Source organism: Galleria mellonella, unplaced genomic scaffold (assembly GCF_026898425.1).
Source record: "Galleria mellonella isolate WM207_F2 unplaced genomic scaffold, CSIRO_AGI_GalMel_v1 utg312, whole genome shotgun sequence".
NCBI lineage: Eukaryota > Metazoa > Arthropoda > Insecta > Lepidoptera > Pyralidae > Galleria > Galleria mellonella.
In genome coordinates, this window is record NW_026442074.1 from 9,790,559 (window position 1) to 9,806,941 (window position 16,383).

General features: G+C 35.7%; 1 protein-coding gene across 1 annotated transcript in view; it reads right to left on the reverse strand.

The window, feature by feature from the left end:
• Positions 1-1,291: 1,291 nt before the first annotated feature.
• LOC113515175 (TBC1 domain family member whacked) overlaps positions 1,292-16,383 on the reverse strand; it is a 31,606-nt gene continuing 16,514 nt past the window's right edge. Inside the window, exons 2-7 of the mRNA XM_052896109.1 lie at positions 7,147-7,268; positions 6,267-6,459; positions 3,961-4,144; positions 2,963-3,157; positions 2,313-2,545; positions 1,292-1,952 (exon numbers count right to left, since the gene is read on the reverse strand). Coding sequence (XP_052752069.1) covers positions 1,943-1,952; positions 2,313-2,545; positions 2,963-3,157; positions 3,961-4,144; positions 6,267-6,459; positions 7,147-7,268 — 937 coding nt within the window. The 3' untranslated portion in view covers positions 1,292-1,942. The remainder of the gene's footprint in view (positions 1,953-2,312; positions 2,546-2,962; positions 3,158-3,960; positions 4,145-6,266; positions 6,460-7,146; positions 7,269-16,383) is intronic.

Genomic DNA, 16,383 nt, shown 5'->3' on the forward strand with positions numbered 1-16,383 from the left:
TACAAGTGTTGCCATCTCTAAGGCTATGGTATTATACCTCCATACACTGCAATTAATTTTTTTACTAATTATACAAAATAAATCTTATATTACTCATGTGAATTCTGTATTTTAACAGCTCTGACCGTCTACTTGCCACAATAGGTTTAAAAGATATGATGTCGAATTTAATATATTTTCTGTGGTATTACTAAATAAAATAAAACTTGCCAATTGAATAAATAATAGATCCCTACAATTAAACAAACAGTTTGAGGTACAATTCAATACAGGAGGTTAAATAAATGATGCGAGTGCCCAATAAAACAACTCGTTATGAGTCAGCGCTTATTTACTTTATTACAAATAGAAGAGATTTGATTATTTGATTTTTTTAATGAATGAAATAAATTCAATAACTACTCGAGTGATTTTAAAAATTGTTTCACCTATTGAAAGCTACACTATTAGCGAATAACACAGGATTTAATATTATTTTCGATCTATCTGCCCATGTAAAGACAGGCCGGATCGCTAGTCTTAACTAATAATATATTTTTTTTATAAGTTATGTAAACACACAAAAAAATACTTAACCGATTTTAAAAGGTGCTATCCAGTTGTGTAAGCGAGATAGATGACAACATGAAAGTTTAGATTAAAAAAAATCACTGACAAATGAAAATATGACCGCAAATGCCACGAGTGTATTTTTAATCAATAATTTTTATAAATCATATGAGAAGGCCTTTGATTATAAAATAAATATAGGGGTCGATTCTAAAGCGCTATTTCTCCAGACCTATATCTAAAATAAAAATTTGATATCACAGTGGAATCTTTATTGTAAAGGTCTAATATGAACGATTTTCTAATATATTTATGTCAACAATATTATAATTTTAGTTTACGACGGCCCATAAAACTAGCTGTGTGGTCCCGGCATAGATTAAGCCACGCTTTCTTTTCCCGTGAGTGTCTTAAGATGTGACTAAAGGAGTGCGAGGGATGATCAGCAGCGTCCCTCTTAAAGCATCTCCAAAGTGTGATAACCCCACAAGGGGAAGGCTTATGTTCAGCAGTGGACAGTTAAAGGCTGATATGAGTGAATGAATAGTTCATAAAACAGTGATTTAGTGAAATTATCAAATTAAGGCAAATACTGACAAAATCCACCAAAGGAGAGGCTTATGTTCAGCAGTGGACGATAAATAGCTAATATGGTGATGATGATGATGATCAAATTAAAATATTAGGTTAAGAAATAGATTTAAAAAATAGGCACCTCAGAATTAACCCCATTTTATTAGAAAAAAAAAAGCGATTATTCATTACTATCATTATGAAGTACACTCATATATGTAAATAAATAGAAACTCTATCGTTCATAGCAAGTTTATCTCGATGACTTAATAAAAAAAAAATAACACAAGAATAACAGTAGAATATGCATCTTAAAAATAGTTGTAGAAAAATAAATTATGTCTTTTCTATACTGCAATAACGTATTGTAAAAGAATCAACCGGAATATACAGTATGTAGCTGCGTACAGATAGGTACAGTATCTAAGGCACACCTCAAATTGGAGATTGATGATTTGATTACAATAGAAACAAGTTACCAATGAATAATAATCGCAAATACCTGATCGCCAATGTGCAAGCGGCCTTACTAGGCACGAAAGCGGCCCAAATTCACACCAATTACCTTTTCAATCCTCCCGTCATACTTGTGCATGCGATTGTAGACTTTACACTAAATTTATACGGTTCATATTGGTTTGTCGCACTTATCACTGACAGTCGTAAGTTCGGTTTCGTCTCGTACCACTAACGTCATTATCACAAAGCACTTAAGGTATATAATTACTTGGCAGTCAGTATTGCACTCGCGTACTCATAGAGTGTTGAACAGGTCCCGTGCGTTATTCTTCGAATAACGCTTGTACGAGCAGTCGCTGAATCAGCTGCCACTGTGGACGTAATATTAAATATTAATAACTATACTATTAGTAGTCATGCGAGGGTGGTGCCATCTAGTGTTAAGAGTAACTTTTTTTTAAAGACTTTATTATATCAGCTATTCACTAGAGGGCTTTGCTAATAGCAGCGTCCCTCTTAAAACATCACCAAAAGTCTAGCTGCAGTAGCTAACACGCTAGCCAGGCCTGGCAACTACTGACAAAACTCCCTTATGGGGGAGGTTGATCACAAATTAGCAGTAGACACTCAATGGCCATGACGATAAATCCACTTTTCAAACTGCAGTTACTTCACGGCAGAAACACGGGTGGATGAATTTTGTATAAAGATTCCTTCTGGTAATTTTTTACCTTCTATTGGGCATGGCGCGCCGCCTGGCCGTCTGCCGTTGGTGCTCAAACTCGAAGTCCTCTTCCGTGAGGTTCAACCTTTGCATGTGGTACATGAGGTACTCTTCTCCCAGGATGCTCTCTGGGGGGTGTCGGAGAACCTCTAGGGTCTCGCAGAGTCCGCAGGCGCGTTTCCGCACCTTTGCAGGGCCCAATGCACCAGCCAGTATTACCAGCGCCGCTTTGAATAGAACCTGGAAGGCATAGACAAGTAAAAACTGGTTATTGTTCAGATATGAATCATAACAATGTGGTAGACAAAACAGCGATTGACTTTTCTAAAATCTAGAATGTTCTGTTTATTTTTTTTTTTTATAACAAACTAAAGACGCAATGTGTAATGGTGGTAGACGCATTGCAGAAGGCATTGTAAGAGGTACAATGCCTTCTGCATCGCGTAAATCTTATTCACATTTACTTTGCCAACTCTTGACAATTTGTTGCCAGATTATGAAAGCGATTCAACCACAGATTAAGTAATGAAATGTCGCGTTTGGTTTCAAGACAGATTCAACTGAAAATATATTTTTACAGTTATGTGTCTACTGCTATGGTAGATACATTTCTGCAGCTAGCAAACAAAGCCTTTGAGTATCTCGCTTTGCACATACCTTGACCCCTTCGCACAGGAAGCAGTCCCAGACGCGCAGCAGGCTGTCCCAGGGCAGAGTGCGTGTGAGGGCGCACAGGAACCACTCGGTAGCGTACAGCACCGGCTCCACCTTGTGCTTGGTCAGGTGCCGGTGAACAGCCGGCGCCGTCCGTCGCAGCAGCGCATGTAGAATGTCGCCGTCGCGCTGCAGCACCTGTACACCAGGGGGGCAAGAGATTGTTAGTAATGGGGTCTAACTGGCCCATTGCTAGCAATACACCTTATCAGCAGGTCGACCTCCAAGCGGTTTCCCCTGAAAACTGTCATGGTTAATTTTATTTGAATTCGCCACAATGGGCTGACTTTCTTTCATCCTCACCTATCATCTCTCACTGGTGTCCCGCCAGCATATACCGATAGTGCAGACGGGATTGCCGTTCCATTATCACCCAAAGATAAAAAAAAAAAAAAAAAAGGAAAAAAAAGAAAAAAAGAGCACCTGTACACTGTGGAACTTTTGTAATACGATATTCTTGGGCCAAATAACTACCGTCGTTTTTTTTTTATTTTCTCCTATACCCAAAGGTTGTCTGAAAGAGATTTCTTCGGCGGTAGACCGCCTTTTGGATTTCATAAGCGTAATAAATATTTTTGTATTATTCTTTAAGTGGTGTAACAAAGAGTAAATAAATAAATATTAATGAAATGGTAACCCCACGTGTGCTATCGGTATACGCTGGCAGGGCACCAAATGATCTTTTATGAGTCAAGAAAAATGGAGCTATTATGTATTTTTGGACAATTTTTCTATGTCTATAGCCTGCCAGGTTGATCTCCACACAGTCTCCTCTAGAAACCATCATGAGCAAACTGACTTCATCCTCACTTATCGTCACTCACTGGTGTCCTGCCAGGGTATACCAATAACGCAGGCATGGTCTTCGTTACATTTTGCCACCATTACAACTAGGTACTATAGGGAAGCTGTCTTTTCTAAAATTAGAAGTATTAACAAACCTCGAGTCCCGGATTGTAGTAGCCCTTCAAGTACTTGTCGCTGATGCTGACCAGGCACCAGAAGGCCTGCACGGCGGGCATGTGCATCAGTAGGAACGCGGCGACCGGCGCCTGTGCTTGGAAGTAGCCAACCTTCGGATTTAGCACTGAATACGCTTTCAGCACGGAGAACAACTCTTGCTGCCTGCAATTTACACAATTTTGTACTTTATTTTCAATACTATAAGGATCTTATCGTGTTATTCTTAAAATTAGAACATTTTAACTAATATTTATTATAAATGTGAAAGTGAGTTTGCTTATTTGTTACTTTATATATATTTGTTTGTTATTTTATAGTGCCTTAACGGCTTAACAAATCAGTATGAAATTTTGTACACATATGTGTATACTACATGGAATAAAGATGGCTATATATAGGCTACTTTTTGTACCGGTCACATGAGTAAAACCTAGTAATCTATAAAAAAAGCTCGCTTAAGCTAATCTCAAAAATCGCTTAATCGATTTAATGTAATTTTGTGGATTTGTATTGTTTTTTTTTTTATACAACTTAGAATGGCAAACAAGCTGACGGCCCACCTGATGGAAAGTGGTAACCGTCGCTTATAGACATGAGCATAATGAGCCCATGGACAAAATAGAGTATATTGTTTCGCCCATGATACCCCCCATGCGTTCCATTCCTGAGGACTCAGGTGTTATTCCTCTGTACCCAGTAAATTCACGCCATATCCCACCCTTCAAACCGAAACACAGTCATGCAAACACAGCTGCTTCACGGTTGAAACACGAATGGGACAGAGGTACTCAAGCAATCGACTTTTGTACAAAGTCTCCCTCTGGTTCTGGTAGTTTAGATTTTAAATCAAAATAACTGGTTTTCCCACAACTGTAGTCGATTTTTTTTACTGGCAGAGTACTAGTGATACTTAACGTGACGAAGTTGTTAAAAATGTGAACATATGAATAATAAAAAAAAAAAAAACTCTTAAAAACAATTTAAAAAGAAACTAAAAGACTGGCTTGTCGAGAAGAGCTTCTATAGTGTTGAAGGATTCTTAACATTATTTATATGTTATCTCCAATGCTGATTTTTATTACTGTAATAACAATTTGAAATGACGTGATTACTATTGTTATAAATTAATATTGCTTTTAAACATTAATATTATAATAAACGCTATATTCTCGAAATTATAATAAAATATGACAAACTTGCAATAGGAATGACATAATTAATTGAAATTAGACTTGTAATTTAGAAAATTATGAATAAATGATCTGTCTCTGTAATTAACTCGACCTAATAGCACCCTGATGATGATGAGCAATGCAAATAAAATACCGATTAATTAATTAAATGTTCCGGTTTATCACTAATTTCATATAGAGAGTGTTACTGTGATAATTAGAAATAAAACTTGGTCACATTTTCTTTAAGTTCTACTAAAATATACTATATGACTAAATATACTATACTAACATTTCATATTCCCCTCCACAGATATACATAGTTTTTTTTTTAATGGGTGAAAATAAAATGGTAACGGTAATGGTCACCAGAGGGAGATTTTGTACAAATAACGTTTGCTTAGGTACCTCTATCTCATTCATGTTTCAACCGTAAAGCAGTTGTGTTTTGCATGGCTGTATTTCGGTTTGAAAGGTGGGATATGGCGTGAATTTACAGAGTACAGAGGAATAACACCTGTGTCCTCAGGAATAGCAACACATGGGGGGTATCATGGGCGAAATAGTATACTCTGTTATGTCCATGGTACTGCTCATGTCTATAGGCGACGGTTACCACTTTCCATCATGTGGGCCATCAGCTTGTTTGCTATTCTAAGTTGCATAAAAAAAAAACTCCACCTGCACTATCGGTATACACAGACGACGATATACACAGTACTAGCTAGTACAAATACAGCTTAACTTCATAAAAAGGGCAAGCCAGGAATTATCCAGGTCGGCAAATATAATGTGATTAAATCTAAGAGTGGATAACATATAGCAATATCAATATAGCAATATTGTTATTACAGTATCCATATTTTGTCCCCAATAACGAATATATCAAATATCAGTTATCGAATATATAATATTGAAATGAAGAACCCGGTCGAAATGAACACTGATATTCGACTAGTACAGTCGATATCGAAATAGGTGATGACGTTTTTTCCGCCATAAATATCTAACATATAGTCATTACCCAATACCCAATATATAGTTATTTGGGCGGTATCGATATTAGTAAAATAATTAATATAATTAAATCATAGGCAAACGTGTCAACTCACCCCAACCCTTCTTCCCTTATAAACATCTCGTGGTAGGGGAACTGTCTGTGAAGGTCCTTCCTGATGTCCTCCATGCATTTAGGGTCACCGGGGGCCTGGAGCAACTCCTCATACTCGTTAGGGTGGTTCTGAAGTAGCAGCTGCCCACCGCACAGGTACAGCCACGCCTTGGGTCTTACTGATGCCGGTATACCTGAAGTTTTAACGAAAAACTCAATTAGTATGTAGATGCTGATAACTATTGTCTTTCTTCGGGTTTTTACGGGTATATGGTAGTGAAATTACAGGGTTCTCTTTCTTAGCCGGTCACTCTTGTCGGTGGTCGTGATTGTACGGATGATGTACACGGTGGTAGTTCATCATTGGTCTCCTTGCCCTGGACTGCTTGTTTTGAGATACGTGCCTACATTATGGGATCAGTGGCCTAACGGAAGTATTCAATACCAGAGAGACTGTACAAAAGAAATCTGCTTGGGTAACTCTGTCCCATTCGTGTTTCTGCCGTGAAGCCGTTGGATATTACAGGAGACAGGCATAACACCATTGTCCTCAGGAATAGCAATGAAGGAAAGGTAACCTGAGCAACACAGTATACTCTGTTATGTCCATGGGACTGTTCATGTCTATAGGCGACGGTTACCACTTTCCATCAGGTGGGTCGTCAGTTTCTTTACCCTTCTAAATTGCATAAAAAACAATTCAATTACAAGGTACGGAGGCATAAAACCATAGTCCTCGGGAATGGCAACACAAGGAATACCACAGAGCATTCTGTAATGTCCGTGACCTAATCATGTCTACAGGTTACGGTTACCACTTTCCGTCAGGCGAGCCGTCGACTTGTTGCTATACAAAATATTAAGAAGTACGTAAGACCAACCTTTCCTGCACCTCTCGCGAACCTTCTTATAATTTTTGCTCATGAACGCTTCCCAATTGTCAAGCATACGCAGCCATTTCTGTTCCCGTTTCAGTATCGTGCTCGGCGACACAGTCCGCTTACTGCAACAAACAATACTTCACATTAATAACGTTGGCGAAATTATTATTACAAGCTTTTAAAATTAAAATGTTCGTTTAGATCTCATCTTGCAAATTAAATAGAATTAATTCCTCCTAACCAAATTTGCATTGCAGAGAGTCCGTGGATGCAGGTGACTCGGAACCGTTCTTTATGGTTGTCTATGGGGGAGGCCTTTGGTCAACAGTAGAAGGATAATGACCGAGATGATGATCATGAACTTAATTTGCTAAAATTTTGCATATCCTTTAGTTCTGGTGATAATATAACAGGCAATATTTAATTACTTAACTTTATTTAAAAAAAAATTCTTTTAATGTATTTCAGGACTAGCACAAAGATATTGGATTTGACATAGATATGGTAACTTATCTAAGAACTTGCATATCAAGCTCCAAACATATAATGTTCTTTTATACACAAAAACTTGAAACGAAACAAGTGCTTAAACTTATTTTTGCTATAGACTATTTTTATCTTTTAAGAGATAAATGCTTTATAAAAAGAAGTGGCAAAACACGCTAATAGTTAAAATAGGTTTGTGGGAGATTAAGTTTTTATAAGGCGGACGTGAATCAAAATTCTGTAATTTTACTGAAAACATCAAGTTATTTTCTCATGTATATAATGAAAAATACACGTATTGCATTTGAACAATGTTTTAAGGCAAGCGGGACTGTGTGGCCTTGGATATGAGGTCAGTAACTTCGTCTGAACACGTGCTATAGGTACTAAACTAATTGTGTTACAGCAATTTATATCACTTTTAGTCACAATTATGTGTTCATGGCTAAATCCTAAATGACTTAAAATTCCCCGCATGACCATTGCGTATTCTAATCTGTAAACTGCACATTATTTGCAATATAAAAATTATGGAGCGGCTACTTCAAATTAATGCAGAGTGCGTTTTTGGTTACAACGTTTCCGTTCTAGAAATTTCGACCTCGTCTCGTCGACTAGACGTCGATAAAGTGGCGGTATCACACAAACCGAAAAACCAGGCTTGCCCTATTAAAATAATGCAATCTATACTTAAATGTCTATTTGTCCGATTACGCAAATACGAGTAATGTTTAAATTTTATTGGCAAACTTCAATAAATATTTAATTTATAAGCTTTTAGCTTAGGTTTTATGCCTGTTTTCAGGGACCCTATCAACGAGGGTTGATATAACGAGGGTCTTCAAAGAGGGTTGACGACAGGCAGGCGGCCGATAGTTAAACTAATCCAAATGTTTTTGTAATATGGATAAAAAACAAATTAGGCCGACCCTAAATATTAATTGGGATAAAGGTAGGAAGAGGATGATGTTCAGGTACCCTATCGATAACAGTGAATTGAAAACTATATTGAAAACGGATTTTTCTCAGTCTAAATCATTAAATAGCACTCAATGTAACAAAACTTTACAGTTTCATAAAATTATCATATTCCGATAGGATCCACCTATCTGAAATGATAAACAAATATTACATAATGGTGCAATTTACATGGCCAAATGTTTGAAAAGCAAATAGAGTCAAAAATGCTAGGTATTTTGGGAGTCTTTGAAGCATCTTTAATGACAGATTCTTCAGATATCTCGACAATGATTATAACAAGCTCACTATCACATCTCCCATATCTAGAACTAACAAAATTTTTCATCGTGCCTCCCACCAAATTGTTTATAATTACTCCTCTCCATCCAAAAGTTGCCTGGAAGAGATCGCTCTTAGCGATAAGGTCGCCCATTGTTTTCTTATTGTGATTATTTCTTGTAATTATTTATATTTATAATAAGTTTACTATTGTAATCTTTTGGAGGAAATAATAAAGAGTATCTATCTATCTATGAAACGACTCAAATTCTAGAACAATCTTTAACTAATTTACTACTCTTCTGCGTGCATCCAGGCACATTAAGTACAACGGAGAGCAAAATCAAAACAAGTAGAACGCAAACAAACGACTTTTGTACAAAGTCTCCCTCTGGTAAGTGTCGTTAGACTGGGTAATAAATGAAAAGTAGAGCAGACTAATGGTATGACGTGAAGTAACCTTCGATTATATTTCAAGTATTTCCTATACAAAACTCATTGATATACAAATGACAAAATTAGAAAGAGTTTAACTGTGAATTATACTATTTTTACTTTTGAGTTCGCTGATAATCTTTACGTTACATATTATTTATAATTCATGCGCCATTTACACCTAATACCATAAAATATTGATCTTATTCAATCTATATTCATCATCATATGAGCCGTTGACTGTCCACTGCTGAACATAGGCCTCCCCCATAAGGAGGATTTTGGCAGTAGTTGCTTCGCTTGGCAGGCGAGTCGGCAACCGCAGCTAGACTTTGGTGATGTTTTAAAAGGGACGTTGCTGCCCATCCCTCTACCATTTAGTTTATCTATCAGTCAATCTATATTAACTGAACCTAAATCAGAAATGTTTAAACATCTCGGTAAATTATTGATGCCCATTAATTCCTCTCTTTCCATGGGAAGGAAAAATAAAACAAAATGTTATCTGAGAAATCAATACAAAGCAAATAATAATATAACATATATAAATATAAACATAAATTTTAAGAGCTTTTACCTTTTTTAGATTCTATAGCATAGAATCTAAAAAAGGTAAAAGGTCTTAAAATTTAAACAAAATATAAAGCCTAGAACGGAGAAGCTGACGGCTTATTTGATGGAAAGCGGTAAACCACCGCCAATAGATATGAACAACACCATGGAAAGTACAAAATGCACTGCGATACCCATGGAACCCATCTGTACCCCATAATTACACTTTCATTAAAAACCAAAACAAAGCCATATACAAGCATAGCCGATTAGCGGCACTTAGTAGAAATAAAGTCCCTTTTCATAATTCCATCTATAGAGCGTGCAGCACCTTTAATGAGCTTATTAAAGCACATGACAGAGTCTATCTGATATTTACTCCGCGGTCCATAACTTTGGGAACAGATTTTTTTTTATACAACTTAGAGTGGCAAACAAGCTGACGGCCCACCTGATGGAAAGTGGTAACCGTCGCCTATAGACATGAGCAGTACCATGGATATAACAGAGTATACTGTTTCGACCAAGATACCCCCCATGCGTTGCCATTCCTGAGGACTAAGATGTTATTCCTCTGTACCCTGTAAATTCACGCTATATCCCACCCTTCAAACCGAAACACAGCCATGCAAACACAACTGCTTTACGGTTGAAACACGAATAAGATAGAGGTCAAGCAAACGACTTTTGTACAAAGTTTCCCTCTGGTGAAACAGTTTGTTTGGGTGTTTGTAATAGCTTCTTTATTTAAGAAATGGGCCTGTATTTGAAGACATGAATAGATTCAGATAATATGTCGCATTTTCGGATTTTCGCTAATTATATGCGTGGATGACAGTGATAGGAGGTACCTTTTTTAATGGGTGATAATGGAATGATAATCCCGCCTGCGCTCTGTATTTGTATATCTCTTGCTTTTTTGCTGTGTCGACGTTTTCTCTAAACTAATATTATAAATAGGAAAGATTCGTTTGTAATGGATAAACTACAAAAATACTTAACAAATTTTATATACTCTTTGACCTTTAGAAAACTACAGTATTAGCGAGTAACATGGACTTTATTTTATTTAAAAAAAAATTCGAGATCCCTACAAAAAATTGTGACTGTCTGCCCGTGAAGAGAGGGTCGCTAGTATTTCAATAAAGTAAAAAAAAAAATACATATTACTCATTCGTATCTATAGTGTTTGTAAGATTATCTATGTATTCCATAGACAAATCTGTCTACATTTATAATTAAATAGCTCGTGAACATGATTAGATTTTTAATTGTATAGCATTTACGCTGCCACTACGTGTGTAACCACATGGCCAATTACTATTGTAACATGAACCACAGATAATATAGTACTACACTGGCATGAAGCAATAAATACGAATTTCACAACATAGCACTTAGATTAATCGATTATTATCACGATATCAGTAGTTATGGTTAAATGATTATTATAAGCATTTAATTTTTTTTCCAGTTATGTAGTTTGTTATGCAAATTATTTATCATTTCGATAATCCATTTTAGTTCTATTTTAAACAAACTAAGTAATTTTTAATAATTAAAATATAAAAATATTTTAATATTTAAGGATATGGAGTAAAATTTTCTATTAAAAAACATTCAAGATCCGTTTGAAATTGATGATGATCCGTTTGAATGATTTCGTGTAAAATGAAAAAATACAATAGAATTTACAATCTCTTTTTTGAAGTTGGTTTATTAACCAACTTAAAACTTAATTTTATTAAATTGAATCAAATTAAGGTCACATTATGAATAGCGGAGCTCCAAAACCTACATCGCTCGTTAGTGCAATTGCAGTAAAAACGAGACAGATAATAGTGGCGTCTTACTCACACTTGTATATAATGCATGGCCGTTATTTATTTTTCGTTAAGAAAGCGGCGCGAAGTAGAAAGCATGGAAAATAATTGTGTGATACGTTTTTGTTTTTACATCAAATTTACACCTTGACCACGTACAGTCATCCAAACTAAGATTATAAAGAAAAGAAAATAAATTTTTCTCTTTTTAACGTACTACAAAAAAGTCACCATTTTTTTTTTTAATTCTTTCACATATAGAAATCTGCATTACAGTGAGTCATGGGTCACTATATTTTTCAAAAAATTAAAAATCTACTTATCTATCTGCATGAAGCCAGGATGAATTGACAGTCTTCAAGACTATATGGTCGAAAAGCTTTATATTCATCAAGATGGTTACAGTCAATAAATGCTTCTGACTACCCCAATAGTCGTGAGCAAAGTAAGGTCACTTCTGTCTTTACTACACTCTTTTATATAATTTGTAAACGAATAAATGAAATCTCTTTATTGTTTCCTTCAAAGTACGATACAGATAATAAAGATTAGCAATATGTACACAAACAAAATGAATATTTAATTACACAAATTGTAAATTAATTTTAAATTAAATAATGCTGATATGAATAAACAAATGAATAAATAAAAGCAAGATAAAGTGGCAACAATGGGCGGCCTTATCGCTAAACAGCGATTTCTCCCAAGCAACCTTATGTTGTGTGGATTATTCTTTTGGTAATTTAGTCCCAAATTGATCTAATATTAATGTTAAAAAACGTTTTTGTAAAAAAAATTCGTATATTAACATTTTTATTATTATTATAATATCAACGAAATTATTTTAAGTGTAAATGTAAGACAGAAATTAAAAAAAAAAAGCGTTCTAGGTTATCATCATCACATCAGCCTTTAACTATCCACTGCTGAACATAAGCTTCCCCTTGGGGGGTTTTACCAGTAGTTACCACGCTTGACAAATGGATTGGCAACCGCAGTTAGACTTTGGAGATGTTTTAAGAGGAACGCTGCTACCCATCCCTCGCCTTCCCTTAGTCGTCTCTTACGACACCCACGTGAAAGGAAGGGGTGGCCTATTCTATGCCGGGATCTCCCTGCGCTATGAAAAATGTTGCTAGTACAGAAATTTACTGTTTTTATATTGAATACCTAATTAAAGATTGTGTCTTGCGGAAAAACTCGAATTCAATAATGACAAAACCAATAATTTTGGTCTAAAACTTAAATTTCACTGAAGCGATTTTTATAAAATTTCTATTAGAACAAACTAAAAGTATATCCTTTCAAATAAAAAAATAAAAAATGGGTTTAGAACTAATGTTTGTGAAAACAAATATAACAAAAAAAATACAACCGTATTGAAAAACTCCTTCTTTTTGAAATCAGTTGAAAACCATTAATACAACCATGGACTTGGGGAAAACTGGTACAAACAAGAATGATTTTATATTATTCATGTTTTACAGGTGAATAATATATTCAACACAGCTGTGTAACAATAAATACAGTTGCATAAACAAGCCTTGATAACTCCCGAGTCTGAAAATCAATATTATGATGGTGGCATATAGATAAAATAATGTATCTTATATTTTATACTAGTCCTATATAAATGACGTAAATACTAACTATAGAATAATAGCAAACTGTCCGGTTTCGTACAGTTTTTTTTATAATATTTGAACCAGAGACACTGTCGTTTTTCAGTCGACTTCAAAATGAAGGAGGTCCAGATGAATGACATGTTTTGAATCTCTTTTAAATCGTCAATTTTTTATGATTATAATAATAATTAAGATGTTTTAATCGTAATAACGAATTAAATAAATAAATAACACAGCATGGAGGGGAAAGGGATTGTTAATAATGAAGACTAAAAATCCCATTGCTAGCAATATACCCAACCAGGTCAAGCTCCTCGTGGTTCCCCTGGAAATTATCATGGTTAATTCCTTTATCATCATGATGGGCTAACTGGCCTGTTTTCATTCTCATCAATCACCCCAGCGTACCCTGTTAGCGCAGACGAAGTTACCATTCCATTTTAACTCATCCAAAAAAAAAAATAACAGCATGTTCAGCTGTCAAGCGCAGTACACAGCTAAAAATATGTTTTCAAAGAACGCCAGCGGCTGCCGGAGATGTTTGTGGGGGAATTCAATACTTGTATACCTACTGCAATGGTATTCCGTGAAATTCGAATCCCATAACGTCTCAATAAGTAACGAACTCGTTGATTGGTTTCTACTATATTATAACTAATGTATGTACCTAAACATATATATTTTTTATACTACTTAGAATGGCAAACAAGCTGACGGTCCACCTAATGGAAAGTGGTAATCGTCGCCTATAGACATGAGCAGTACCATGGACATAACAGAGTATATTGTTTCGCCCATGATACCCCCCATGCGTTGCCATTCCTGAGGACTCAGGTATTATTCCTCTGTATCCAGTAAATTCACGCCATATCACACCCTTCAAATCGAAACACAGCCATGCAAACACAACTGCTTCACGGTTGAAACACGAATGGAGCAGAGGTACCCAAGCAATCGACTTTTGTACAAAGTCTCCCCTCTGGTAAATAAATGAACAAATATAGTTTTTATGTTATATGAACGTAAAAAAATAATAAGTATTCAAGTGATATTGATGAACATTGATATTGATGATAAAGCATGTATATGCATGTATGCATATTGAAAAAGATCGAGCCTAGGTTAAACTGTTTTGCGAGTAACGTCGAACCCGACCGAAAATTATAATAATGAGAAAATATTTGTTCTGTTACGCTGCTGGCAACCTTGAAATCCTAACCTTGACCTGAACCCCCTTGACCTAATAGAAACTGAGTATACTAAGATATTAATGTGAAAGTGAGTTTGTTTATTTGTTACTTCTTGGTGCTACCAATTTACATGGAATTTGTCATACACATAATATTTGGGATGGAAAAATATAGGTTACTCATTCCCCTGTAAACTTATATTTCCTGGTTGCATTCGTTACCATTCCTTGGGACTAAAATATTCTGTATCCTGCAAGTTCAATTATTAATATATCAACAATGAACTGTCCGCTGATCAACATAATAGGCTTCCCCCATTAGAGGGGTTTTGCCAGCAGTTGCCACGCTTGGCAAACGCAGTTAGGTTTTAGTGATGTTTTAAGAGGAAGGCTGCTTGCCAATCCTCGACCATTAGGTTCCCTTAGTTGCCTCTTATGACACCCATGGGATAGGAAGGGGTGGCCTGTACTATGCTGGTACGACACGGATATTTCAATAGCACCCCAATTAAAACAACCATATAACTCATGTAAGTACAGCTTCTTGGTAGGAGAAATACGAAAGAAACAGAGACACCTAAGCAGACAGTCGGAGAGGAGAAGAGATTGTTAGTATTGGAGTCTAATTGTCCTAATGTCCTATTGTTAGCAGTATACTCTATTAAGTCGACCTTCACGCGCTTCCCTTGGTATACATTGTTTTTGATTGTTAAATTCGTCACGATGGGCCAACTGACTTGCATCATCCCTCACTGGTGCTCCGCCAGTGTATACCGAGAGCACAAACGGAACTATTTCAATCACACACATAAAAAGCAGAGACAACTTTTGTACTAAATATACTCGTATTTATGGTAGAACAGAAAATGGAGTAATGACGATGAGTATTACACAAATTATAGACAAATTAACAACACCTGCCTGGGAAAGCTAAATGTCATTAAATTACCACGCCGCGTGAGTTCTATAGAGCTCTATATAACCACATTCCGTAGTGATTGTAATGATGGAAACGTTGCCAATGGGACGTACCATCTCCTCAGTCATTGTTTTTCACTATATCCGGATTGTAAACAAATCTATTTATGTCTACATACCATTGGATGTGTGTTTAAGAAAAGAGGCCGTTGGCACTACGAAAGTCGAGATCTAAAAGATCATTCTTTCATATCAGCCCTTAACTGTCCACTGCTGAACATAGGGCTCCCTTTGGGAGAGTTTTGCCAGTAGTTGCTACGCTTGGCACGGACGAAACATACACGATGGCAACAGCAGTTAGGTTTTGGTGATGTTTTAACAGGAACGCTGCTGCCTATTCTTCAACTATTAAATTAAATATAAAATATGAGTACATATATATTAAATACAAGTAGACAATCTGGTAGTATTATTTTTTTTGTTACCTTATTCCCTTTGGCCACAACAGAATATCAGTGATTTGCTCTTTTGAGAGCGAAGCAATATACTGAGTTGTGATGTGACCATTTTGTATTGTTATGGCACACGCACAACAGGAAAAATTATACTTGGCTTTATGTATTTTATTTTAATAATTTCTCTTATCTCGCTTTTTATATATATCTGTGTCTGTTATAATTTGTGCGTTGTAAGTACCTAATGCAAATAAATTACATATCTATCTATGTTAAATTACATAACCTATAGCTCGTAATGGGACTAAGGGTGGATAAAGAAGAAAGTAGTTTCCGATACAATCTAGATACAATACAGTATGTTAATTAACGTAACCAAACCAAAGCTAGTGTTAGTAATCATTATTAGGATTTTTTTTTCTATAATATATTTCAATTATAATAATAGATATGTACCTTGTACTGCGTAGTGCCGTTAGTACAGCTACAGGTGTCCTAATATCGAGATTTTTTGT